General features: G+C 42.2%; 1 protein-coding gene across 3 annotated transcripts in view; it reads left to right on the forward strand.

Annotated features, from left to right (window-relative positions):
* Positions 1-25,343, forward strand: part of GARRE1 (granule associated Rac and RHOG effector 1) — a 74,229-nt gene that overhangs the window by 12,392 nt on the left and 36,494 nt on the right. For 2 of the 3 annotated variants that reach the window (XM_087971807.1, XM_087971806.1), the window contains exon 2: positions 16,536-17,827. The exons of the other annotated variant lie outside the window; for it this stretch is intronic. In XM_087971807.1, the coding sequence (XP_087827933.1) occupies positions 17,345-17,827 (483 nt within the window). In that variant the 5' untranslated portion in view covers positions 16,536-17,344. The remainder of the gene's footprint in view (positions 1-16,535; positions 17,828-25,343) is intronic. 3 annotated transcript variants of the gene reach the window in all.

Consider the following 25,343-nt stretch of genomic DNA (forward strand, 5'->3'; position numbering starts at 1 on the left):
GTGTGACTACATTGCTTTCTATGTATAGAAGACAGTAGGCAGGCATTAGAGCATTCCCAAAGGGTGAGGGATTAGAAGAAAGAAGAAGAAGAAGATGTGAAACTGGCTAGTCTTGTCTCTTTTCATCCAGAAAATACAGGTACCGTATATGCCGGCGTATAAGACGACCCCCAACATTTCCACTCAAAATATAGTTTGTTATATACTCGCCCCCTCTTCCGCACGCCTTCCACTTTTGCTTCTTTTTTTTTTTTTTTTGAGGCACTTTTGTGCACCGTGGAAAGCGATCCGTGAAGCCGAAAGGAGCAGCCAGCCTTCTCCCAGCTCCCAAGGAAGCGAGGCTCGCACCGCCCGGGCTCCGCTGAGGTATCCGGCTGGGGCTGTCAGGAGTTGTTACCGCTGGCGCGGCTCACGCGCAGTTCCAGTCGCGTTGCCTCAGGAAGGGAAAAGCAAAAGGAAGAGCCGCGGCGGCGCTTTGCAATGGCAGCAGCGGCCCTGGTTTTGCCTTTCCCTTCCCGGAGGCAACGCGGGACTGAGCTGCGCCAGCGGTAACAACTCCTGACAGCCCCAGCCGGATACCTCAGCGGAGCTCGGGCGGTGCGAGCCTCGGTTCCTTGGGAGCTGGGAGAAGGCTGGCTGCTCCTTTCGGCTTCACGGGATTCGTTTCCACGGTGCGCAAAGTGCCTCAGCCGCTGGCAGCCGCAGTGCTTCCCAATTACTATTTGCCGGCGTATAAGGCGACCCGGCATATAAGACGACCCCCAATTGGAGGCATGTTTTCAGGGCAAAAAGTCGTCTTATACGCCGGCAAATACGGTAGTCCTCGACTTACAACAGTTCATTTTGTGACTGTTCAAACTTACAACAGCACTAAAAAAAGTGACATAACCGTTTTTCACACTTATAACCATTGCAGCATCCCCATGGTCATGTGATTTACATTCGGATGCTTGGCAAGTGACTCGCATTTATGACTGTTGCAGTGTCCTGGGGTCACGTGATCCTCTTTTGCAAACTTCTGACAAGCAAAGTCAAAGGGGAAACCAGGTTCATTTAACAAGCTTGTTACTAACTTAACAACTGTGGCAAGAAAAGTCATAAAATGGGGTAAAGTTCACTTAGCAAATGTCTCACTTAAGCAATAAAAATTTTGGACTCAATTGTGGTCATAAGTTGAGGAATACCTGTACAGTCATGGTCACCTGCTTTTCTAGCTAGTGGAAATGCTTAGCAGTACAATTGTGGTTCCAATTGGGGTTGTTAACTCAGTACAGTGGAACCTTAGGTCACAAACACTTCTGTTCACGACCAAATCGGGTGACGACCAAAAATTTCGGGAAATTGTTGCTTCTGGTCACGAACAGATCCTCGGGTGCCGATCAAATACAGCCACAGCGATTTTCCCTGCTGCGGTGATTTCCCCTTCTGCACAATTTTTTTTGTCTGCGCATGCACAGTCAGTCTTGTTTCCGGTCACGACCAAATCGGGTTGCGACCGAAGTCCTGGAACATATTACAGTCATGACCCAAGGTTCCACTCTATCATATTTAATTAGATGTGATGACCCAGGGTGGGATACAAAACAAACACAGTCACAGAAAACAGGTGAAGCCCCTTTCATTCCTTCAGCTTGCTTCCAAGTTCAGAATATCTTTGATGGAAGACCAAAGAAAACTCCCACACAGTTACATGAAGAAGGAAAAAAGCAACAGAAACCAGGCAAGATCAGGGCTGGAGGATGTCCAAGATAATACACACTGGGAAGGACGCCAAACTCAGGAGAGTTAAAAACGAGAGATATTTACACGCTTTGTTTCCAGCATTTGCCAGTACGCAAGTCCAAACTCTTATTCAGTTGTCACACCTGCATCCCATGAAGAGGATCAAGGCCTTCCCCTCCTGAGCAGACCACGTCTTTCCCTTATCCTCTCCTCCCTGTGTGACCTAGGATGGAGAGGGGATGGGCCTGGGTCCTCCTCTGACTGCCCAGCCGGCCTCTGCCCTTCCCCAGCCTCCTCCACAACCTCCGGAGCCATACTTCCACTCCCTGTCGGCTGTTCCTCCTCTCCCTCAGAGTCAGTCTCCGCCAGGGGCATGACATAGGATCACTGACCAGTGGCTTGATGGGAAGTGGCAAACCAGGCATTGTTTTTTTCTGATCAGTTTTTTTTTTAATTGGAAAGAACTAAGCAGAATCAGTAGGACAACATAAACTAGTATACTTTAAAGCAGGGGTGTCCAACCTTGGCAACTTTAAGCCTGGAGGACTTCAACTCCCAGAATTCCCCAGCCAGCAAAGCTGGCTGGGGAATTCTGGGAGTTGAAGTCCTCCAGGCTTAAAGTTGCCAAGGTTGGACACCCCTGCTTTAAGCCATTATGCCAGATATATTTCACCTGATAAAGGAGGAGAGACCCTACTTTTTCAGTAACCTCCCTCCCCGCCCCCCAGCTTTAAATTATTTATCATATATTTATGGCCACCCATCTCACCTGATGCGACGCTGAATGGTGTACAAACAATGATACTCACGGACTCCTAACTCATTGCAGAGCCAGAGACAGTGAGTCCTTGGAATGGAATGTGTGGGTGACCTTGGGGAAGGAGGGAAAGAGAGGCTGCCTGGGAAATAATCAGAGAAGAAAGGCAGGAGCCCCAGTGACTTCACAGTCAAAGGAAGAAACTGGGGAATGACCTGCCATAAAGGATCAGGCAGTTAAACATAGCTGGGGGAAGTTTGTACTTTCAAACTTGCAACATTCTGTTAATGCAGCCTTCCAGGAAACTGGAATTAACTCATTTGGTCATGTTTCCTTTCTGCTTTACCTGGGAGGACTAACAATTATAGCCCTGCCTTAAGGATAAAGCCAGCTGGGCGACCTTGGGCCAATCACTTTCTCCCACCTCTAGGAAGGAGGCGAAGGCAAACGACTTCTGGAAAACTTTCCAAAAAAGCTGCAGTCCAGGCAGCCTTTGAGCATTGGGCACAGTTGAATGCAAGAAAAAAAAGCTGATGGTTTGCCTTTGGACTTTTTTTTTTTTCATTATTCTTGATAAATAATTCAACAGGTATGAAGGATATAAGTTGAGACACTTTGATTGCTTTCATACAACGAGACTGAAATGCCAGCTATAGCTCTGAAACAATGCACATATTGTACATATAAGAAAACAGAAGTACAATTCATTTCAGTAGCTCTTAATTCCAACTAATTTGCAACTAATTTCAGAGCTCTTAAAATACTAAAATATACATTATAAAATATATTTTAATGCCAAATTATGTTTCATAAGTACATCGTATTTTAGGAGCTGATCTAAAGATTTATAGTGTGGTTCTTGGAAGCAAGGATATCAAAATCTGTAGAAAGAAGAAGGGAGCTTCAAAGCAAAAAGTAGCCTGAATTTTAGACAATAGAACAGTGGATAATCTCTCGTTTTGATTAAAGAGCAGTGCTGGAGAAGGTTATTTAATGCTTCCTTTTTTGAAGAAAAAGGCTACCTTTATTCCTCTCTGGGTGGTACAGAAGCAATACAGGAAGTTCATTTGGAAAGACTGCTGTTTTAATTCAGCATAAGCAAATTATGCTGTGATCTAAAGGGAAGAAAAATAGGAAGTCCATTCTTGTTTCTCCCATGTCACATGTTCTTTGACTCTGAAAAGATGTCAAAAAATGAGTGGTGTTATACTTGAACGCCATTTCTCCTTGTAAGCGAGACAGGTCAGGAGTGGGTTGCTCTTGTCCTAGCCGCTTGGACAAAAGGCTGCCTAAAAGGCTGATTAGCCTAGCTCCGCCCACTCTGGGTGGCTCCTCCCAGATTTCAGCAAATGCGTCACAACAGACAGGACTGCCTCTGAAAAAGACAAACAGAGACCGTTATTGGGTCCCCCCTCCCATCAGCCCCCATTATGGACCAGTTCCATTAGGGTGGGGCTGACCTGTCTCGCTTACAAGGAGAAATGGCGTTCAGGTATACCAGCGCCCATTCTCCCTTGTAAGGCTACAACAGGTCAGGAATGGGACATACCAAAGCTGGATTGTCCTCGGGAGGATTTAAGACTGGTCCTGGTCTAGGTGACTGAGTATTGAGAGGGGTGGCAAACAAATCCACCACCGGGAGAATCTCTGGGTGATTTGGAGGAACAGGGAAGGGTGTAGCTTCCATTCCGTGTGGTCTTTAGTAGCTCTGCTGAGCCAAGTCAGCCTGCACATTATCTGAGCCAGAGATATGCTCAGCCCGAATGGACAGGAGGAACTGCTCTGCCCATCTACCCAAAACCTCTGCTTCTAACATAAGGGATTTGGACCTCGTGCCCCCCTGTCTGTTAATATGGGCTTTGGTGGTTACATTGTCAGTCAAGACAAGGACATTTGAGCCAGAGATGTGGTGACTAAATTTTCTGAGGGCTAATCGGACAGCCCTAAGCTCCAGCCAATTGATATTGTGTGCTTGTTCCTCAGTTGACCAGATGCCCGAGCCATGTGAGAACCTAGATAAGCTCCCCAACTGGATAAGGAGACATCAGTCGTGAGAATGAGTCTGTCCTCCACCTTGAAGGAGTGACCCTTAGAAATGGCTCTGGAGAGCTACCATAGCAAGGAATGCTTAGGAACCTTAACCTTAACCTTAACCTTAATTAAGGAGTGACTCTTACCGGTCTTCTGATGAGGCAAGTGGAACCACTGGAGGCCCTGGCATGGAGCCTGGCCCAGGGAACAATACCAGTACATAAAATCATGTTACTTAAAAGTTGGGAGAAATGAACTAAAGGAGTGGAGCTCTCTCTCATAATGCTCTTTACAAGCAACTGCAGGCTGTCTTGTCTTTCCTGTGAAAGGGAAACCTGACAACCCCGGGTGTCAATAGTGGCTCCCAAATGAAGCAGACGAGTGGAAGGATTAAACTGGCTCTTTTTAATATTAATGGAAAAATCAAGATCCTGCAATACTGAAATGGTGGTCTGCAGGTCCCTCTGAGCCCTTTGAAAAAAAGAAGATAGAACCAAAATCGTCCAGATAACATTGCAGACGCACCAGGAAGGAACGTAGGTGCGCTGATAGGTAAGCCAAAACTTTGGTGAACACTCTAGGGGTGGAAGACAACTCAAAGGGAAGGGCCCTGTATTGGAAAGGCTGCCCCTGATAACAAAGCCTTAAGAAACATCTATGTGAATAACAGATTGGAATGTGTAAATAAGCTTCTGTCAGATCTATGGAAGTCCCCCTGCCTAATGCTCTCCAGAATAGTCTGGAGAGAATGCATTTTGAAACGCCTGTAAACTATAAATTTATTGAGCCTTTTCAGGTCAAGAATTGCCCTCCACCCCCCAAGGCCTTGGGGATGACAAAGAGTCTGGAATAAAACCCCGCCCCCCGCTGGTCCTCTGGGACCTCTTGGATGGCTCTGAGCTCCAGCAAGTGCTGGATAGCTGATTCCATGAGCCCCCTTCTCACCTTATCCCTAGAAATAGGGCAGGAGATGAAAAACTTCAGAAGAGTGGAGTAGAACTCTAGTGAAAGACCCAATCTTACTGAATTTAACACCCAGGCGTCTGTGTAATCTCTACCCATTTGTTAGCAAACCTAGCTAACTGACCACCAATGGGGAAAGTCTAAGACAAATTAGTGTTGGCGACGGAACGGGTGACTTTCTCCTCCTCGAAAGGGCTGTTTGTCCGAGAATTGCTGTCTGCCCATGCCTGAACGATCTGGAGAAGGCTCAGGATGTTGATAGGAGGCCTTGGCTGAATGCTGGAAGCCAGATCCAGAATCCTCCCAGAAAGACAGGCGCCTGAAGTAAGGGGCAAGTCAATCCTCTGCCCTCTTGTACAGTGATAGAAGCACCTTCCTCTTATCCTTGGTTTTGACCAGGAACGGTTCTAAAGCTTCCCCAAAAAGCTTGTCCCTGCGCACAGGGGTCGATGCTAGCTTCCACTTCCTCCTTCCATCAGCCTGCCAATTACGCAACCAACACATGCGTCTGGTGATAGCTTTGGTGGCAAACTTGGCCCTGTGAAAAGTGGCATATGCTGTGAATTCAGTTGCCACCACAGTCTTATTGAGATCCTGATAGGTATGGATGTCCATGCAGGAATTCTCTCTCGTAGTTGCTTCAACCATTTTAGTGACATTCTGGTGAAGAACAAGGCTGCTGTAAATGCCTTGACTGCCCAGGCAGCCACCTGGTGTGATCTCTGGAGAGACTGTTCGATCCGCTTTTCCTTGGCCTTGAGGGACGTCCTCTGGATCAGAAAGAGCTGAAGAGGTGGAGGCCAATGCTGAAACAGGTACGTCCACCATGGGCACTTGAAGGCTATTTGTGAGCTCTGAACCAACATTGAAAAATCTGTGGTCCGAAGACAAGGAATTGGGCCCTGTGGCTGGAGACTCCAGCTGCTTCTGAACGACCTTCAGAAAAAGTCTAGAAGATGGGACCACCTCCTTACTCACCGTCAGTTCATTGAAGAGAACATCCTACTCCATGGGAGGCTGAACAGCGACCTCATCATCTGCATCCTTCAGACTGGCCGTGTTCCTGGTTTTGAATAGCAAAGGGGTGAATAATATATGCTTGAAACAACCCGTGAACACTGGGATCTCAGGAGAAACACCCTCATCCTCAGACATATCAGACTCTATCTTGTCAAAGAATGCTCTATCAATCAAAGACTGCTCAGCAGCCAGAGATGGAGCATAGGCCGATACAGAAGGAGACGCATGTTCCTGAATGAAGGAACCCCTTTCTGACAGTAGAGCCTCTTGATCCCGGGAAGGTCTCACTGAAACCTCAGATGCCACTGAAGAATGATGGGCAAACCTACGGATACCTTCAGAGATACCCTTCCTGATAGCAGCTAGGACAAGAGCAACCCACTCCTGACCTGTCGTGGTCTTACAAGGGAGAAGAAGGTAATACATACACATTTCCCCATAACTTCATCAAGACGATTCCAAGTTCTTTATCAAAAGATGCTTCCAAGGAAGTGATGCATTGTGGCTCAGGAAGGTTTGGGCTTCTTCATGCAGAAGCAGTGGTTGTACTTTTATTTATGCATTCTATTGATACGATGTTTGTCTTATTGTCTCGAATTATTCTGGGTGGCTTATAGTATAAAATTATATATATATATATATATAAAAGTGTTAAAATTAAATTTAATAAGTAAAAGGTTAGAACCAACTTCACAGAAAATACTGGACTGGACATTTGTCTCTCACTCCATCAACCATCTCCAGCAGAGGACACCCCCTGGGGCCCCCAAGCTAACTGGCAGAGCCAAATTTTAAGGCTTCTCCAGAGGGTCAGAAAGGTGGAAGCGGGTCTCTCCTCAGGAGGCAAGAAGTTCCAGAGGGTGGGGGCCACAGCAAAAAAGGCTCCTTGATCCCATTAGCTGAAATGTTGAACGATTCATTTGCATATATCAGTTCTCTCTTGGCATTTGCTTATGGTTCTTACTCTTCTGCTTTTTAAGGGAGCATGTTCACTTGCATTGCTCTTTCTTTCATTGTATCTGTTAATGTGCAATTTCATTTGTCTTCATGAATTCACACTGATTGATTGAATAATTATAGGCCATAAAGGTGTTTTTGTTTCCTAGCAAGGCAGTGAGTTAATGAGTTCAAAGTAAGACCATTTGAGCCTGGTCACTTGTGCCTCAAATGAGAACTCTGTGTTGGATTGTTTGTTTTCTTGGCCCTCCATGATATTCTCAGAATCTTCTACAAAACCAAAGTCCAAAGGCAAACTCTTAGTATCTTGCTTCTTCAGAGTACAACCTTCACTTCCATTGAGTGTTACATGGGATGTCTTGGCTTATAAAGTTCTGATCTTTATAGGTATCCAGAAGTGATGACATTTAGTTGGTCTTCTTATATTTAGAAATTTAACTTTAGTCCTATTTTTTCACTATGTTCTTTGGCTTTTAGTATTAGGATTTTATAGATCCTTTGTGGTGCCATTAGCCCAGGGGTGGGCAAACTTTTTGGCTCGGGGGCCGCATTGACTTTTAAAATTTGACAGACGGGCCGGGTCAGCACAAGATTTTTTGGAAATCGCCCCCCCACCCTTTCCCCCCTCTTCTCCTCCTTCCCTCCCCTCGGAGGCCCCCTGAGTCAGGAGTTGCTACCACCGGCGCGGCTCCACGCGGCTCCAGTCCCGCGTTGCCTCGGGAAGGAAAGGCAAAAAGGAAGAGCCGCGGCGGTGCTTTGCAACGAGAGCAGCGGCACCGGAGGCTCAGGCTCAGCGGCTCCTGGTTTTGCCTTTTCCTTCCCAAGGCAACGCGGGACTGGAGCCGCGCGGAGCTGCGCCGGCGGTAGCAACTCCTGACAGCCCCAGCCGGACACCTGAGCGGAGCCTGGGCAGAACTGCCTGTTGCTGCTGCCGGAGCACCGCCGGGTCGCCTCCTCCAAGCAGCCCGCCCGCCGGGCTTCCCCTCTGCCGCGCGGCTCGGGGCCAGGCGCGAGCGCCCGCGAGTTAAAAGGAAGCCAAAAGTTGCTGGGAAGTTGCTCGGGTTTCCGGGGCTTCCAGGCTTAAACTTTGCACAGGCAAAGTTTGCAGGCGGGAGCGTCTTCCCGCCGAGGAGTGGGAAGGGTTCCGCCCGGCGGGCGGGTGGGTGGGCTGCTTGGAGGAGGTGACCCAGCGGTGCTCCGGGTTTCCCCTCCGCCGCCGGCTCGGGGCCAGGCGCAAGCGCCTGCGAGGAAAAAGGAAGCCGCAAGTTGCTGGGAAGTTGCTCGGGTGCTGGGAGCAGGCTTTTAAAGTGCCGCCCGAGCAGGACTGCCGAGCTGGGGGAAACGGGGCACCAAGGCAGGGCAAGGCTCCACCAGCAGCGGCCTAGCTTTAGGTGGCTCCAAGCAGCCCGCTCCAAGCAGCCCGCCCGCCCGCCGGGCGGAACCCTTCCCGCTCCTCGGCCGGAAGACGCTCCCGCCTGCAAATTTTGCCTTTGCAAAGTTTAAGCCTGGAAGCCCCGGAAAAAAAAGGGGGATCGGCGGGGACTCACCTTCGGAGAGGTCGCACTCGAAGGTGATTTCGAACTCCCAGCCGAGGCCTTTGCAAAGATCTTCTTTTCTTTCCTACCCCAAGAGCGCTCCGCACTGTTTTGCAGCTTTGGGGGCCACGCGGCGCAGGGCAATACGCCACGCCCAGCGATTTTTTTTCAGGGGCGGGCCGGATTGGACAGACCAACGGGCCGGATGTGGCCTGCCGGCCGTAGTTTGCCCAACCCTGCATTAGCCAATGCAGCTTATTGAAGTTTCTTCCTCCAATTCTAAAACCAGATTTATTTTCTTCCAATCCACCTTCCCTTGATATGCACTATGCTCAGTATATATGGGTTAACTAAACATGGAGAGTGTATACAGTTTTGTTGGTCTCCTTTGCCATGTTTTGTCTATAATTTGGCTTTCTGACCTGTACGTACAATTCTCATGAGGACAGTGAAATGTTCTGGAATTATGACCACTTTTCACAGTTTGATGTGATCAACATAATCAAAGGCCTTTCTATAATCAGTAGGGTTATTTTTGATAATCATGAATGTTCTTGGATAAGCCTTTTTCATTTAGGACTGATTCCTGTGGTTCAAATAATGTTACAACAGACATGAAGCTGTGTTTCTCTTAACATGGCTCAGGATCTGGCCCTTATGAAAACAGGGTGTCTACTCTTGTCCATTTATTTTGGTAAATTTCCTTGGTAAAGGAAACAAAAATAACATAAAATACTCCTTTCTCCATGCTTTTTTTGGGAGGTCACGTCTGCAGCTCTGAGACAGGATACCACTGTTGAGCATGAAAAAAGAACGGAATTGAAGTTTTCCTGGTCAGTAGTTTTTTCCAGTGCTTTTACTAAATAATTAAGAAATATTGAGATTTTTCCTGTTTTGGAGAGATTAAGCTTGCCTAAAAAAGGATGTGTGTGGGAAAAGAACCACATGCTTTCTGAAAACTTCCAACTCCTTGCACTGCATTTTACAAAGGAGATTATTTATAATTAATATTAGTGATAATAAGATAGGCCTGTTCCGTATCCGTCTTGAATTTATGTGTGTGGAGATGTTATAAAGTAAAAATGATGTGTTGCATTGGCCTTTTTCTGTTTCTTGGATTTTCGGTCACACAAGAAACATAACCGTAAAGTCAATATGATTAAAATTAGCAGAAAACTATATAATTAAAATTTATTAACACTTAACATTCAGGAATTTTAACTCCCAGTTGAAAGAAGGCAGTTTCTACCGGTTTCCTAACACACACACACACACACACACACACACACACACACACACACACACACTATGTCTCTATGTCTCTCTCTCTCTCTCTCTCTCTGTGTGTGTGTGTGTGTGTGTGTGTGTAGCACAACTTCCTGAGACGAGTATTCCATAGCCTGAGAGTTACACTGGAGAAGGCTATCTATCAGGCAGCCGGTAGGCAAGAGGGGCATTTACCAATGGATTTCTGCTTATTTCACCTGGGTAGGTTAATCGGAAGAAGAGGTGTTCATTATATATGTGGGCCCTAAGCTGTTTAGGATTTTAAAGGTCAATGCCAGTGCTTCAAATTTTGTCCAATAGACAGTAAATAGTGCAAGTTTTTCAGGACAGGTACTGTGTGACTCTTGTAGTTTGGTACCAGCTAGCAACCTGCATTTTATCTGACTTGGAAGTTTGAATACTTTTCAAAGCTAGCCTCATAAAGAGTTCATTCCTCAAGTTGACAGAGGCTGTAACAGACTTGCGAATAAACATCTGCAAGTCTAACCAGTTTACGAAAGGTGGCAATTGGCTGATAGTTTTGAAAACACACAGTTCATCACAGAATTCTACAGATCCAGTGAAAATTAAGGTTGAGGAACAATTCCTAACTGCAGATGTCAAATATGTGGCCCATGGACTTCATGTGGCCTACAACTTCCTGAGGGTGGCCCAAATCAGCTTAAAATGCAACTCAGTCAGGCTTGGCTCCATTCAAAATCCAAGAAAGAAAACCTTAAGACTGCATTGTTATAGAGAAAAGGACTTTTACTGAATATGAAGTGGTAGCAACAGAAGAAATAGAAGTTCTGAAGCAAAAGGCGCAGACATTACATCTAAAAAATTATCCCATGTTCTCACCCCAACAGTTCAAACTGGACATCCAATCTGAGGTGTGTATAATGTCATGTGGGTACATCTTCAGGTGGCGTCTCACACATCTGGTATGCCAAGACGGTTGACCTTGGCCTAGAATAGAATAGATTAAGTTGATTAAATGCATTGATTGAATAGAATATTATCTGTGTTTTATTGTATGTTACTTTGTTAAATATTTCTCAGATTGTCAGTCTCCAAGATTTCTGCTTGACTCTTTCCAGCTACCATAGAACTTGGGGGGCGAATGGTTGGGCCTCATGGGGGAAGGGTGCTGGAGGTTGAAGTTGTATGAATTGTAAAAGTTGGAATGCTTATTTGCTTACTGCGCAAATGCAGCCACTTATCTTTTCAATGCATGTAATCATCTTTGTTGCTCCTCATTGCAATTTTTCCAAATATTTCTCAACATCTTTTTAGTAATGTGGTGACCAAAACTGGATACAGTATTCCAGGTGTGGCCTCACTAAAGCTTTATAAAGTGGTACTAATACTGATTTTGATTCTATGTCTCTGTTCAGTAGTGGGATTCAAAAACTTTTACTACCAGTTCTGTAGGCGTGGCATGGTGGGCGTGGCCATGTGACTGGGTGGGCGTGGCTTTCTCTCTTTTTTTTTTTGCAGCCCGCCCATTTTTGGGAGCTTCCTAGCCTCAGAAAAGCCTCTGGGGGGCGTTTTGCTCCCCTAAGGCTCCTCTGGGGCTCTGGAAGGCAAAAAATTGAAGGGGGGGCCTGAGCTCCTCCCTCCATTTTTTGCCGTCCTGGGCCTCAGCAAGGGGAATCCCGGCGCAGCTGATCAAATCTACAGCTGATTGTCAGGAGGGAAAAAAAGAAAAAAATACTTTAGGCGAATGTCAGGCAGGCGAGCGGGGTGAGCGAGCATCGGGCAGGAGGGTGACCGGGTGGGGGGGCGTGGCCAGCCAGAACTTACTACCGGTTCGGCGACCCACACCAAATTCTTGCTACCGGTTCGCCCGATCCAGTGCGAACCGGCTGACTACCACCACTGCATCTGTTTATACAACCAAGGATTGTATTTGCTTTTTTTGGCTGCCGCCACACACTAATAGCTCATATTTAAATGAATATCCACTAGGACTCAAGATCCCTCTCACACTTACTGTTTTTGAGCCAGATTTCACCTAATCTGTACTTGTACCTTTGGTTTTTCCTGCCTAAGTGTAAAACCTCATTTTTCTATACATTGAATTTTATTTTGTTAGATAGGGCCCATTGTTCAAGTCTGTCAAAATCCTTTTGGATCCTGAGTTTGTCTTCTGTGGTGTTGGCTATTCCTGCCAGCTTAGTGTCATCTGCAAATTTAATGAGTTCCCCTTCTATTCCCTCATCTAAGTCTTTTATGAAGATATTGAAGAGTGTTGGGCCTAAGATGGAACCTTGTGGTACCCCACTGTTTACTTCCCTCCATGTAGATTAAGGATGACTCATTGAGTATGGTTTGTCAGCAGTTACAAATCCATCTGGTGGGGATGCTACCTATCCCACATTTTTCTAGCTTAGCAAGAAATAGTATGTGGTCCACTTTGTCAAATGCCTTTCTGAGGTCTTAAGTATACACAGTATTTCACTGATCTACTAATTTAGTTACTTTGTCAAAGAATGAAATAAGATTGGTTCGGCATGATCTGTTTTTAACAAACCCATGCTGGCTTTTAGTTATAACTTTATTTATTTCTAGATGTTCACGGATATATTTTTTAATTATTTTTCCAGTATCTTCCCAGGTACTGATGTTAAGCTGATTGGTCTATAGTTTCTTGGTCTGCCTTTCTTTCCTTTTTTGAAGATGGGAACCACATCAGCTCTTTTCCAGTCCTCAGGTAATTCCAAGGTGCTCCAGGATCCTTGAAAGATACGGTTCAATGGTTCTGAGATAACATCTGCCAGTTCCTTCAGAACGCTGGGAGGTAATCCATCAGGACCCAAAGATTTATATTCATCAAGATCAGATAGGTGTTCTCTAACCATTTTCTTGCTTATTTTAATTTTAATTTTTAATCTGTCTTTTACAGTTATGTTTTAGGTAGGTTGGGCTATATTCCTTTTTGTGTGAAGTTTGATGCAAAAAATGAATTAAGCAGTTCTGCCTGTTATTTCCTTGCCATCTTCTCTTAAGTGGGCCTACTGGTTCCTTGACTTTTTTCTTATTTATATGTTGAAAGAAAATTTTTAAGATTATCTTTGACTTTTGTTGCAAGTCTTCGTTCATTTTGAGCCTTTGCTTTCCTAATTTCCAAACAGATTGAAATTTCCTCTTTTCAATTGTTGATTGTTAACTTCATAAAATTTTAAGTGTTTAATAATTAAAGTTGAAATCAACTTAGAATAACTTCAGAGAAGAAGGAAAGAAGGTGTAAACTGAAAGAGGGGGGCAATTTTTTCTTTTTTCTATTTTTTTTTTCTTTATTACAATTACAATGTTAAATTCGGAAAGAAAAAGAGAAGAAAGACATTTAGATTTAAACGCTTACAAACTATTGGGAGAAATGTGGTCCCACAAATAGAGGTAAACATCAACTCATAGGGCTGGACGAGATCTTGGAGATCTTCTAATCCAACCCCTTGCCCAAGGTCCTTATTCCATCCTGGACCAATGATTGTCCAAACTTTTCTTGAAAACTTTTAGCAATGGAGCACTAAGAACTCCGGGAGGCAGCTGTTCCATTGATTAAGGAAATCCTTCCCTATTTCCAGGTAGGATCTCCCTCTGACAAGCTTTCACCCATTGCTTCCTGTCTTGCCCTCAGGTGCTGTGGAGAATAAATCACCACACTCTTCCCTGTGACAGCCTTTCTAATGTTAGGAGACAGCTATGTTTTCCCTAAGCGTTTTCGTTGTTAGGCTAAACATACCTACTTCCCTTAGCTATTCATTGTACTATGCCACATTGTTCTATCTTACGAAGAAGTAGGTTGGGATCTACTTTGTCAAATGTTGAAGTCTACGTATGCTATATCCAAAGTGTTTCCTCTATCCAGTAATTTAGTCACTTTATCGAAGAAGGCGATAAGGCTTGTTTGGCATGACCTGCTTTTAAGAAACCCACGCTGGCTTCTAGTAATCAGTTTGTCCACTCTAGGCACTCACAAATCCGTTGCTTGATCATCTTTTCCCACATAGCCCAATCGTATGCCATGTAGGCCTTTATAGGCAACAACCAGCACCTTGAACCACATCCAGGAGCCTACTAGAATCAGAGCAGTGGCATTATATGGCTATGAAAGATGCAGAACCTGCCTGAACTGGATCAGTTACAGCTTCTGAATGCCCCTTATAAAGTATCTTACTTTGTAATATAGAGCATCTTAGAGCAATCCAAATGGAAGATGATTAAGGTAAGAGTTGCTGTGTGAGGTATGAGTTACTGTGAGCAAGGCTTCCTGGTTCAGAAATGGTGGGGCACAAGCTGAACCTGTGCAAAAGTCTCCTTAGCTGCAGCTGCCATCTGCTCTTGGAGTAGGAGCTGTAAGTCCAGGAGAAACCCCAAATTCCCCTTCAACTTCCCTGGGGAAAGTATCCCTAGGCAGAGTTAAGGGTGGGAAAAGAGGCCCCTTCCCCTCAGGCCAGCCAGTCTTCTCAAAATGCCATAATCCTCCATTGGACCCACACAGGCCCCAGACAATGGGAAAGGACCGTTTCAACTGGCCCAAAGTGGAAGTGTGCAACTGGGAGGAAACCCAGGTTTTGTAGTCCCTTCCTTTGTAAGTCAGCTGGTATTGCTACAATTTACTTTTTTATAACTTATAACCCTCTTTACGTTCCTCTGGATTGTAAACGAGCTCTAAATATTTTAAATAAAGGGAAAAAAACCTCCATAATTTAATAAAGATGTGCTATGCTCAAATCACTGGTTTCTAAGTGCTTGTGCGATTTGCAGTGACATTGGAGAACAGGAAACAAGTCTTTTTAACACTCTTAGACTTAACTCTTCATTTTTTATTACTGTTTTTCCTTTCTTTTTACTGTTTCTGATGGACTTGACAGCCAGGAACGTGGCATTATGTTTTATGTGTAAAAGTGGCATGCATGAGTAAGAGACTGTAGAGGAGAAGAATTTTTTTTTCCAAGCCTTATCCTGGATTTTTTTTTTAAAAAAATGCTGGAGTATAGTTTCTGAGACCTATGCAGGTAGCCTTTGTTTTACAACAGTTCATTTAGTGACCATTTGAAATTACAACAGCATTGAAAAAAGTGACATGACCATTTTGATGAGCCACGGTGGTGCAGTGATTAGAGTGCAGTCGTGCAGGCTCCTTCTGCTGCCTGTCAGCTGCCTGCAATTTGGCAGTTCAAATCTCACCAGGCTCAAGGTTGACTCAGCCTTCCCTCCTTCCAAGGTGGGTAAAATGAGGACCCAGATTGTTGGGGGCAGGAGACTGACCCTGTAACCGCTTGCAAAGCACTGTGAAGTGGTATATAAGTGCTATTGCTACCTTCCTTCCTTCCTTCCTTCCTTCCTTCCTTCCTTCCTTCCTTCCTTCCTTCCTTCCTTCCTTCCTTCCTTCCTTCCTTCATGCAGTATTGCAGGCTAATTCTGCCCACTGCCAAGAGTTCGATTCTCACCAGGCTCAAGGTTGACTCAGCCTTCCATCCTTCCGAGGTGGGTAAAATGAGGACCCAAATTGTTGGGGGTAACATGCTGACTCTGTAAACTGCTTAGAGAGGGTGGAAAGCCCTGTGAAGCAGTATATAAGTCTTAACTGCTGTTGCTATTGCTATTTTTCACACTTGGAATCATTGCAGCATCCCCATGGGCATGTGATCAAAATTTGACAAGTAAAGTCAATGGGGAAGCCAGGCACACTTAACAACTGTGTTACTAACAACTACAGTGATTCACTTAACAGTTGTGGCAAGAAAGATCATAAAATGGAGCAAAATTCACTTAGCAACATAAGTTTGGGGCTCAATTGTGATTATAAGTCGAGGACTATCTGTATATATGCCTACAGAGGTGCATACAAGTGTGTCACTTTTTTTTATCCACCCGGAGGATCTTCAGCATTAGTTTCAGTTAAAACTGGTGATCTAAGTTGAGAAGTGGCAAAGCTGGAGGGTTTTACAGTATTTCTAAGTTACTCTTCAGCAAGACATTTTCTTAAAACAGGTCACATTCAAATAGCACCTGATTTCTCTCAAGGCATTTTGCAAGACCAAAAGTATAAACAGAGGAAGTGTTGAATGTCTGAACTTTAGACTGGACTGTAAATGACAAAAGATTTGTGATATCTTGAGTATATTTATTGTATTTCAGTTCAGTTTACAAATAAGACACAAGTGTTTGTGTGACAGTCTACTATCCAGATTATTGTCAGACAGGTAGGAGTTAGCTTTTTATAGTAAAATATATTACTAAACAATAAACTTTTTGCAATTTTCCCTTGCCAGGAAATGACCTAGAGGCCTTACATTTCTGCATCCTATATATTCTACAATCAAGAAAAATGAACCCTGAAAGCACCACCACTTAGTAATATTAAAAGGAAACTACCTCAGCACCAAGAAGCAAAAGTGGAAAGGCTTGCAATAAAAAGAAAAGAAAACATATGTTATGAATAAAGTGTAGTAGCAAAGACTCTAGAAAAATATATGCTTTTTTTCAGTATTAAGATGGGATTTGACTGACAGGCTCCGTCAAATCAAGAAGTTATTTTGTCTGCTGATGTTAAGACTCAGCGATTCTTCAAGAACAGTCATAGTCTGCATTACTCATCACTGTTGAGCGGTGATTTTCCTTTCCCTTTCCTAATACTAACTGAAGAAAAATATAACAATGGTACTACTTTTTAAACATGAGTTTTCTTCAATTTAAAACAATATTAACACCAGGTGTCAGAAATGGATTGACAGAAAAACTACAGCAAATGGCTTTTGTGTCTTGTACATTGCAACAACATTTTGGGTGCCCACTGTAGAATGCTTAAGGAGGAAATAGTACAAGTAGTTACCACCACTTGCTTTTGTGATTATAATTTGTAATTGCAGCAGTGCTGCATTTGAACAGTGAATTGTACGAGTCAGCAAAACAGCTGCCATTTTCACTATTGACACCTAGTACCTTGACTTTTTTTTTTTCAAATGCCTTTTCTGAAAATTATGTGCATGCTCCTCTACTATTGCTACACCTAGATGGATTTCCAAGAGAGCAACTCATGAGAATGAATTAATTCAAAAAACCCTTGGCCAAGTACTTCCTTATGTATTGCTGCAGTGCACAAGAAAGTAAAATGGACTATAAGCGGCGCTTCTTGCTTGGCGGGTCCAAGCAAAAAGGGCAGCAACACCAGCAGTATCAAGTGCCAGAACTGGGCAAGACTCTGGGCGCCTCCTTAGCATCTTCAGCTCCAACCACTCCTCTGGTTTCCCTGGCTGCTGCTGGCAGCTGCAGTCATGCGACTCCGGTCGCAGACCTCCAGCAGGGAATCTCCAAATACCTAGATGCACTCAATGTCTTTTGTCGTGCAAGCACTTTCCTCACAGACCTTTTCAGCAGTGTATTCCGGAACTCGCACTATTCTAAGGCAGCTATGCAACTGAAGGACGTGCAGGAACATGTCATGGAGGCAGCAAGTCGACTCACAGCAGCAATAAAACCAGAAATTGCAAAAATGCTCATGGAACTTAGTGCTGGAGCAGCCAACTTTAAAGATCAGAAGGAGTTCAGCCTACAGGACATTGAGGTAAGTCGCTTCCTTCCTTTAGGCAAGATCTGCTAAAAGATTTTAGGGTTGCATTCAGGGTAGACATCTCCAGTAGAAATCAGAGAAACACCTGAGCTACTGCACCTGGTATTTTCCTTGGAAAAATAGTGGTTGTATTACTTTGAAATGTTTAACAGGTGGACTGATGCGGTCAACACATACCTTCCAAGCAATTAAAGTACCACTAATAAATGTATGAAAAAACAAAACTTCATGGGATTATGGATAAATGGTAAGTTAGCTTTAGTTTGATACTGACATTATAAGAACGAATGCAGTTATTGTTTTTAATTTCCCTGGAATCTATGGATACCTTTTCTTTTATATCAAGCCCTGTGCATGTAGGACATAAAATGCAAAATCCACCAACATATCTATTACTGCAGTGACAGTTCAAAAACAGCATTATGGTGCCCATTCCTGTATAGTGTAGGGTTTGGATGTTTAAAGTAGTAACTGAATCCATATGTTTGAGTATGCTACTTCTAGACATTAACTCTAAGAAGATGACATTGATCTAAGATTAAGTTTTGAACCCTTTACATCTTTTTTGAGGCTTGGTCCATTATTCAGAAATAAGGCCCCCTGATAAGGTTGCACTGGATATGCACTGGATTCCTGAATACCTTATGAAGTTTCCAATTGGCATGGCTCCACTTTATGAATGTAAAAAGGGATAAAATACTTGTTTTGCGGTGGTGTAGAGCTGGATTGTCTCTTCTAGCAGCAATCAGTATATATGGAATAAGAGCCATCAATACTGATAACACACCTTCTGTTTGGAATAATAATTAGCCCTCTTGAATTGGTAAAGCACAGTCCTGAAAAGATGGGAGATCCTCTAGATTGCTCCTCTGTTTGTGGAGGGAGAGGGAGGGAGACAGAGAGAGAGAGAAACAGAGAGAGAGAGAGAGCTAATTCTGGATGGTGCCATATTTTTTTTAGCATTTTAGGCTTGCTGAGTAGCTTTTAAAAATCTTAGAATACCGAAAAACAGAGTTATGTATAGGGGCTGGGCAGGTCTTCTATTAAACCCCCTGCGTAAGCAGGAGACCCTACACGATTCCAGACAAACGGAGGTCTAATCTCTTCTTAAACTCCTGTGATGGAGTATCCACAACTTCACTGACAGGAATAGGACAGGACAGGACGTTGGCGACCTAATCCAGTGCCCTTCTCAAGCAGGAGAACCTATACCATCTCAGACAAATGGCTGTCCAGTCTCTTCTTAAAAACCACCAGGGAAGAAGCACCCACAAATTCTGGAGGCAACTTCTGTTCCACTGGTTAATTGTCCTCCCTGTTAGGAAGTTTCTCCTTAATTCCAAGTTGCTTCTCTCTTTGGTTAGTTTCAAACCGTTATTTCTTGTCCTGCCCTCTGGGGCTTTGGAGAATAATTTGACCCCCTCTTCTTTGTAAAAGTCCCTCAAATACTGGAATACCACTATCATGTCTATTACCCCTAATTCTTCTTTTCTTTAGGTTAACCAGACCCAAAACTTGCACCCATTCTTCATATGGTTTAGTCTCCAGGCCTTTGATCATCTTAGTTGATCCTCTCAAACTTTTTCCAAAGTCTTAATATCTTTTTTGTAATATAGTGATCAAAATTGGTTGCAGTATTCCAGGAAATTTCTCCTTGGTTTTAAAATGGATGTTTCCTTGATAAGTTTCCATCTATTACTTCTTGTCCTAACCTCAGATATTTTGGGGAATAAATTTACCCCCTCCTTTCTGTGACAGCCATTCAAACATTAAAATACGGCTATCATGTCACGCTTAGTTCTTCTCTACATCAGACCAGACATTCTCAGTTATGGCAACTATTCATCCTATGCTTTAGCTCCCAGTCCCCTACTCATCTTAGTTGCTCTTCTGTAGGAGATGATTAGGCTGAGCCCGAGGGAAGGGTCAAATGCATAATGAGTCACAAGTCCCTGCACCCCCACAAGAAATCCAAGTCCAGCCCACCCTGAATGCCACCTTAATTCCTGGTCATTTGACCTTGACTGTTAATAGCTCAGGTTTTTGTAGAGAGCTTAAGCTTGCAATAAATCTTTATACTCATTTGAACTGCCTGAATCTCGTGATTTCTTTGGCGCTTGTCATTTGGAGTTCTTTGGTAAAAACCTGATGCTTTACAAAATGCATGGCTGTGTGCGGTCTGGTCCAAGGCTGTCCTGTCACTTGCTTATTCTAATCATCTTTTTTTTAAATAAAGTTTTGTTGAGTTTTAACAAAACAAATAAAACATCTTATTTGAGTACAGCATGGTTCCGGGTTATTACATTTCCATACAGACACAATTTCATATGCATATTCATCTTATATATTCAACTTCATATCTTATTACTCTTTTTCCAACTTCTCACTATTTCTCCCTTTACTTCTCTTAATTTTCTTTTATGGTTATCTCATTTTCTTCTTATTCAATTGTATTTCTTTTACCTAAATTTCTATATCTTTTTATTCATTATACTTATACTTTTGTCTGTCTTGTTTACAATTTCATATGTTCTCTTTCAACATGCTTAAGAAGCAAAATTCCTCTATGATTGCCAATTGAAGTGCAACACCTTTAAATCTTATTGTTATTATTATATGAAATTTCATTAAACATTAAATTTGTGCATTCTAAAATTATAACATTCAAATTTCTAATATCTATTTTATATCATGTAAATCTCATCATTCAGACTCTGCTTGGTACTTCCCCTTAAAAATGTAAAAAGAAAAATTCTAAAAACATAGCAAAAACAATATATATATATATATAAACATTAGTGAGCAAAATAGTTATTCAACTTCATTCTAGTACTGGTATGAGCCTTGTAAATCTTTCACATTTCTTTTCAATATCAATCTTTGAGAACAGTTGAAATGTTTCCCTCCCTTCTTCATTATTACTTAATTGTTAATAAGCATACCATTGGATAATCATACAGTTTTATCTTATAAATTATTTACTATTAAAAAGCAAAATAATTATTCAAATTCATTCTAGTAACTGGTATAAATTTCCTTATAAATCTTTCACATTTCTTTTCAATATTTTATCAATCTTTAGAAACAATTACAATGTTTCCCTCTCTTCTTTATTATTGCATTAATTATAAATAAACATACCATTACATAACAATACAGTTTTATCTCATAGATTATTTACTTATTTCATTTCTAACTCATTACAGTATTCTACTGTCACAACACTATCTTTTGTACCTTTGCAGAATCCTCACTTTTAACTTAATTTAGCCATTGTCTCTGTGTTTTCTACCTGAGTAAATACCTTTAATCCTAGTACGTTTCCCCTTTTTCTTTATTTCCTGCTTTTGTCCCTCATGAGTTCTTTCCCTTTCTATCTTCCCCCCTTTTTCTCATCTCCTTTTTAATACCCTTCTCTCTCTAATTTTCCCTTCTGTGGTTTTCTTTTCTGCTTCTCCTTGCTGTTATACTTCTTTTTCAGACTATTTTTCTTTTTGGCTGTTCCCTTTGATCTCAAACTTTTAACTCCTTTCCCCCTTTCCCCCCTTATTGCCATACTTTGCATTATTTGATCATTGAAGATGGCTTCTTCTTTGTCCCGCCCTTCTTCTTGCTCTTGAAGGTTTTCCTTCTGCTTTTCATAGTTCAGGATCTCCATTTCAAGAAATTCAAATACGAAGCCAAAGGATCTTCCTCCCTTTCTGCATCTTCTTTCTGTTTTTTAAGACTCATCTTCAATTCCTCCAGGAGTGATGGCATTTTAAACACTTTTGAACAACCACCCGATTGACTTTAAGTAAAAACAGAAAAAGAAAGAAAAAACCAATGCCAACAACTTTTTTTTAAAATCACCAAATGATTCCAGACTGTTCCTTCTTGTTTCTTTCCTTTACTTTTCCTTTCCGTTGGGTTACTCTTATCTTTTAATAAGGTTTCAGTTACAATGTATCCTCGGGAGTCTTTTCAAAGTTTCGCTGTTAATCCTCTTTATTTTTCCAGGTGGCACTCCATTTTTCCATTATTCCAAGACCCACCCTTTTGCCTCCACTCTTCTCCTTTTTAGGACTTTAAAATGACCAAGGAAAAAATCTTTATTTTCCTTTTGACAATTAAATTTCAGCTTAAAGTTGCCTATTAGTGTCAAAGTAAATTAATATAGATTTCTTTCCATATCATTTGTAATTGTCAATATAAAGATTTAAAAAAGGGTTTTTAACCTTCTTTTCTCTCTCCTTCGCCGCTTTAAAGATCTTCTTTCAGAAGTATCCCTCTAAGTACTTTTAGATTCAGGGTACCTTGCTTAGATGTTCTCTGTTGTTTAGCCCGGTCTGTCCTGCTTTCCTCTTTGTCTTCCTCCTGCACAATCTAATCCAGTTGGGTTCTTCTTTGAGGTGGCCATTTCTGACCACCGCTGCAACCGCCTTCGGGAAGGGGAGTTTAGACCAGCCAAGGAGGAGAGATGCAGCTCCCCTCCACTCTGCTAGCAATCTCCCCCCTCTTCACCACCTCTACGGGATGGCTTCAGCCCCAAATCCAAAGGATCGGGGCGCTCCAGCGGCGAGCACAGATCAAAACTGTCCACGATCGCGGATTTCGGTCTGTCACTGAAGAAACCCAAACCGGAAGAGCCTTATTCTAATCATCTTATTGGTTATAGCCTTTTTTTTCAGTTTCTCATGGCCTACTTCTTGGTAAGATAGAAGAATAGAATTCTTTATTGGCCAAGTGTGATTGGACACGCTACGAATTTGTCTTCGGTGCATAAGCTCTCAGTGTACATAAAAGATAAAAGTGATAAATCATGATCATAGTCATCATAAACATATTCATCATGAATCATAACACATTCATCATGAATCACATTCATCATTTTAATTGCTTATTTAGTATCTTACTTAGTGATAGTCATAGGATGACTTAATGGTAGTCATAGGATACTAAATAAGCAATAAAAATCATACAAGGAAACTAAATGAAACAATATGAATTGTAAAGATACAAGCAACAAGGTTATAGTCATAATTAGAAAAGCAACAAGGTTATAGTCATGAGTAGAAAAGGAGATAAGTAATAGGAAGGATAAGAAGAAGAATAGTAATATAGCCTTACTAAATAGCTGGACAGTCTTGTGGGAATTATTTGCTTAGCAGTGATGGCGTGTGGAGAAAAACTGTCCTTGTGTCTAGTTGTTCTGGTGCGCAGTGCCTTATAGCGTCGTTTTGTGGGTAGAAGTTGAAACAGTTTATGTCCAGAATGTAAGGAGTCTGTAGCAATTGTTTTTTCTGCAGTCCTAATTGAAGTCTTTGTCTGTCTTGTTTGATCACAGAGCCGAACCAGACAGTTATAGAGGTGCAGGTGACAGACTCAATAATTCCTCTGTAGAACTGGATCAGCAACTCCTTGGGCAGTTTGAGCTTTCTGAGTTGGTGCAGAAAGAACATTCTTTGTTGTGCTTTTTTGATGACATTTCTGATATTAGATGTCCATTTTAAGTCTTGAGATATGATAGAACCTAGAAACTCGAAGATCTCCACTGTTGATACGGTGTTGTCTAGTATTGTAAGAGGTGGTAGTATAGGAGAGTTTCTCCTAAAATCTACCATCATTTCTACGGTTTTGAGTGTGTTTAGTTCAAGACTGTTCCAGTTGCACCACAAGGCTTGTTGCTCAACCTCCTGTCTGTATGCAGATTCATTTTTGTCTTGAATGAGACCAATCACTGTTATATCATCTGTAAACTTCAGTACTTTAACAGAGGGATCATTTGAGATGCAGTCACTAGTATTTAGAGAGGTGGAGACACCACACAGCCCTGGGTGGCCCCTGTGCTAATTGTACAGGTATCTGATGTGATCTTGCCCAGCTTCACCTGCTGTTAGCTGTCTGTTAGAAAGCTTATGATCCATTTACAAGTGTGGTCAGGCACAGCTAGCTGATTTAGTTTAGTTAGAAGAATATCTGGAATGATGGTATTGAACGCTGAGCTGATGTCTACAAAGAGGACCCTTGTATAGTTCTTTGGAGATTCACGATGTTGTAGGATGTAGTGCAGAGCCATATTGACAGCATCATCTGCCGATCTATTTGATTGGTAGTCAATTTACAAAAATGTGGTATATAGACAGCATCAGCACCAGATGGATTCATAACTAGCTGACCAACTCCACTCAACATGTAATCCTTAATAGATTGTATGCAAATACAATCTCCAAGCTTAATATGTATCATCTGCAAATTTGAAAATCATATTTTTGACTTGCTGTTCAAAATGTTTATAATTTATAAATATCACAGAGCTTCTGCCTGTCACTTCCCACGAGGTTAATACAGGTAATCATTCATGTGTTTGGTACAGTTGTTCGACCAACTTTTTTCAGTCTTATGGTAATGGAGTCCACAGCACACAGTTTGCCATCTTTCTCACTCTCACTCTCACTTACTAATAAATTACCTAGATTGTTTATTAGCAAGTACAAATACAGCCAAAGAGTATAGTATAATTGTATATTCCAAATTAGCAAATCACCTTACAAGAATTGGGTTAGTGATGAGTTGTTTGGGCCCTGAGCTTGATGTTGATACTATCATCTTATTCTGGCTTGGTCAGAATATTTTATTCTTACACCGACTTTGCTTTCTGAATTTTACATAATAGTAAAGGATCTAGTTTTGCTTTTCTGCTATTACAATTATTATTGTAATTCAGATGACATCTGCAGGGAAAGCAAGAAGAATACAAACAGATTATCTTGAGGACATGATGTAAAAAATACTGTTGCAGGGAGGTCTTGATAAGAATCAATTTTTTCTTGCATAAATGCCACTCCAGCTTAGTGATCTCTCTATATCAGGGGTCTCCAACCTTGGCAACTTTAAGACTTGTGGACTTCAACTCCCAGAATTCCTTAACCAGAATTCTGGGAGTTGAAGTCCACAAGTCTTAAAGTTGCCAAGGTTGGAGACCCCTGCTCTATATTGTCAATAGCTTTCTTCATATCTTCTTAAGCTATGTGTTGCTTCATGTCCTCTGTGTTTTTGTAAGAGATACCCCTGGTAAAAATATTTCATGTTCTAAATTTGCAGAACCCTCCTGTGTAACTGGTACCGTTAGCTAAATTTTCTGCATTCTTGTTCTCTATATCCATCCCAACAGTTCGCCTCAGGCATTTCTGTCTTAAGTAAAAGTGACAGGTGTCACTTTATTTTTATTGCATCATGGCTATTGCTGATACCACATGGGTTACCTTGCCATCTAAGCATTAGGGAGTACACAGAAGTGCATTTTTCTTTTAGCATCATGCTAAATATACTCACAAAATTTATAATTTGGGATATGTAAGTATGTATGAATGAAGTTACATTGGAGTATCTCTCCCTTTGTTAAAGATAGCCTTGATTGTTCTCTATGTCTTCCTGTCTGAGTTTATGTGTAAGATGATTAAAGTATTATTTCCAGTCTTCAGAGCTGTTAAGCTTGTTAAGCTTCTATGGTGTTTATAGTGAGGATAGC

This window comes from Notechis scutatus, chromosome 9 (genome assembly GCF_049901735.1).
Source record: "Notechis scutatus isolate UNSWTSFEM ecotype Mainland chromosome 9, rNotScu1.2, whole genome shotgun sequence".
In the NCBI taxonomy this organism is placed as follows: Eukaryota; Metazoa; Chordata; class Lepidosauria; order Squamata; family Elapidae; genus Notechis; species Notechis scutatus.